This window comes from Arachis hypogaea, chromosome 5 (assembly GCF_003086295.3).
Source record: "Arachis hypogaea cultivar Tifrunner chromosome 5, arahy.Tifrunner.gnm2.J5K5, whole genome shotgun sequence".
NCBI lineage: Eukaryota > Viridiplantae > Streptophyta > Magnoliopsida > Fabales > Fabaceae > Arachis > Arachis hypogaea.
In genome coordinates this window covers 48,511,475-48,513,766 of record NC_092040.1, presented here as the reverse complement: position 1 = coordinate 48,513,766, position 2,292 = coordinate 48,511,475, and the positions used below count along the sequence as shown (strand labels likewise).

Here is a 2,292-nt window from a genome sequence, read left to right as displayed (position 1 = left end):
ATTTAATTTTTTACATTTTTAGATTTAATTTAAAAAAATTGTGTTAATGCTAGAATATTTTTAAGAAATAATATTATAGCTTAATAAATCTATTAAAGACAGGTCGATTATGGCACATCAATGTGAGCCAATTTGGTGATAAATAGTGAGTTAGCATTCGTAGTTAAAATTTGGTGGTTAAACTCTGTATAGGTAATTACTTACTACAGTACATCAAATGAACTAAAATTAAGCTTAAGTTCTGTTATTGATAGAATAAGTCAAAAAAACAATTTAAAAAATTTAATAGTAAATGAGTAAAATGACATAATCTTCCTAGTACAATAAATGTCAATTCAATCAATGAATGCAAACTATACAAAACATCAATAAAAGATAATTAGTAAATGGTACAAAATTATCAATGATCCCAAAGTCTGAATCATCTTCAATCTGCCATTCCAGTTTCAGGAGCCACAACAGGAGACTCTGCTAGTCTGGAATTCATCCCGAACTCTTCGTTACTTGTAGATGCACAAATCGGTATATTAGGACCAGGACTTGATGTTTTCACTTGATCAGTAAAAGCCGATTTAGCTGCTATTCTACCACCGATGTTCCTATCTTTTTCTATCTTTTGCTGATTTTTCACACTGCCTGCCTTTTGCGCTAATCACAAACCAAACATCATATTCCGTTACAAAAGCATAAAAATAACATAGTTTATAAATCCAAAACACAATATGCCGAATCACCATACAACAAAATTCTAGACATAGTTATAGTATGAGATACCTTAGTGAGGATGTCAAGATGGCTGTTGATATTCTTTTATGTATCATCGTCTATCGGCTCTTTTGGGATTCTACCAGAAACACTAGGACAACTTTTGTTGTAGTGCCCTGTCACACTACAGTTCGAACACCTTCTATGTTGCTTAAATTTTGAGTTTTTCTTGGGAGCTCCCTTACTCTTCACCACCAATGGATCAACAACGTAGTCATCGTCTAAATTACCGTTGCGTGAATTTTCACCTCGATTTTGAGTTTTTGTAATTGTGTTGACAACATCATTCATTGCTTCAACAAAATCACTTGAGTTCTTACATGCAACATCTATCAACCTAGAACACTCAGCACCCAACACACCCAAACGACACTTTAGTACCTTATCAGAATCATTTGGATCATCAATGTTTGACTTCATAAAATCACTCTTGGCATTCTTCGTCCAACGTTTGCACACTAAGCGTTCTGGAATAACTTCAATGTGTTGGTGCTTTAGGCATGCGAATATGTGCATGCAAGGAATCTCTCTATTTTCAAACCACAGACACTCACAACGAAGCATCCTTCCAACTATGTCAAACTCAACCACATGATCAATCTCTGGCACTCCAAAATTGTTACACTTGAAATATAGTTTTCCACCATCCTGAATTACCAACTCTGTATTCATAGCACAAGCACCCTCAATTTTCTTCCTGACCTCCTGGAACATGTTACGAGTGAAAATTTTTGCAGCAAAATCTTCAAGTGTCGGCAAAGAAGTCACAAGTACTGGATCGGTATATTTACTATTAAACTCTGCAACTCTTGCATTGTTCCTATAATGGCTAACAACGGTCTCCATGTTATTGATGAATTCAAGAAGGATATCTTTCTTTCTCACATATGCTTTTATTAGAGAGTTAATCCCTTCACACTGACATGTTGTCCTGATTTGCCCAAAAAATTGGTCCCTCAAATATGCAAGATCCCATAAATACCTCAACTCGTAGGTTTGGTCGAACCAAGAGTTACTTGATAAGTTATACCTCGCTACCATGTCTCCCCACATGACCTGAAACTCTTTAACAATCATATTAGCATAAATAAATTTCTTGAAATCATTTAGAAATCCACTGTTCTTAACCTTTTCTCATGCATTCCTATGTAAGTGCATGCACATAGTCGATGTGTTGCATAAGGAAAGACCTATTTAATGGCTTCTCTCATTGAAAGATCTCCGTTGGTGACAACTACCATAGGGTGTTTATTCCCCATTGCTTCCAAAAACGTTTCCAAGAGCCACTTGTATGAACCAATATCCTCATTAACAAGAAAACTACATCCAAATATGACGGTCTGTCCATGATGGTTGCTACCAGAAAATATCACAAGTGGTTTATTGTAGACGTTCTTATTTTAAGTTGAATCAAATGTCAAGACATCCCCAAAGCACTCACAATCAATACGGCTAGTCCCATCAGTCCAAAACAAATTTTCCAATCAATTATCATTACTTAATGTGTACCTACCAAAGAAATAAAAA

The 2,292-nt window shown here is 35.2% G+C and overlaps 1 protein-coding gene across 1 annotated transcript; it reads right to left on the bottom strand.

Moving 5' to 3' along the window:
• Positions 1-427: 427 nt before the first annotated feature.
• On the bottom strand, positions 428-1,842 carry LOC112803538 (protein FAR1-RELATED SEQUENCE 9-like). The gene is made up of 2 exons (XM_025847026.1): positions 951-1,842; positions 428-648 (listed from the first exon to the last, which is right to left on the bottom strand). Exons 1-2 carry the CDS (start codon positions 1,840-1,842, stop codon positions 428-430), a joined length of 1,113 nt encoding a protein of 370 aa, XP_025702811.1.
• Between the last annotated feature and the right edge of the window lie 450 nt (positions 1,843-2,292).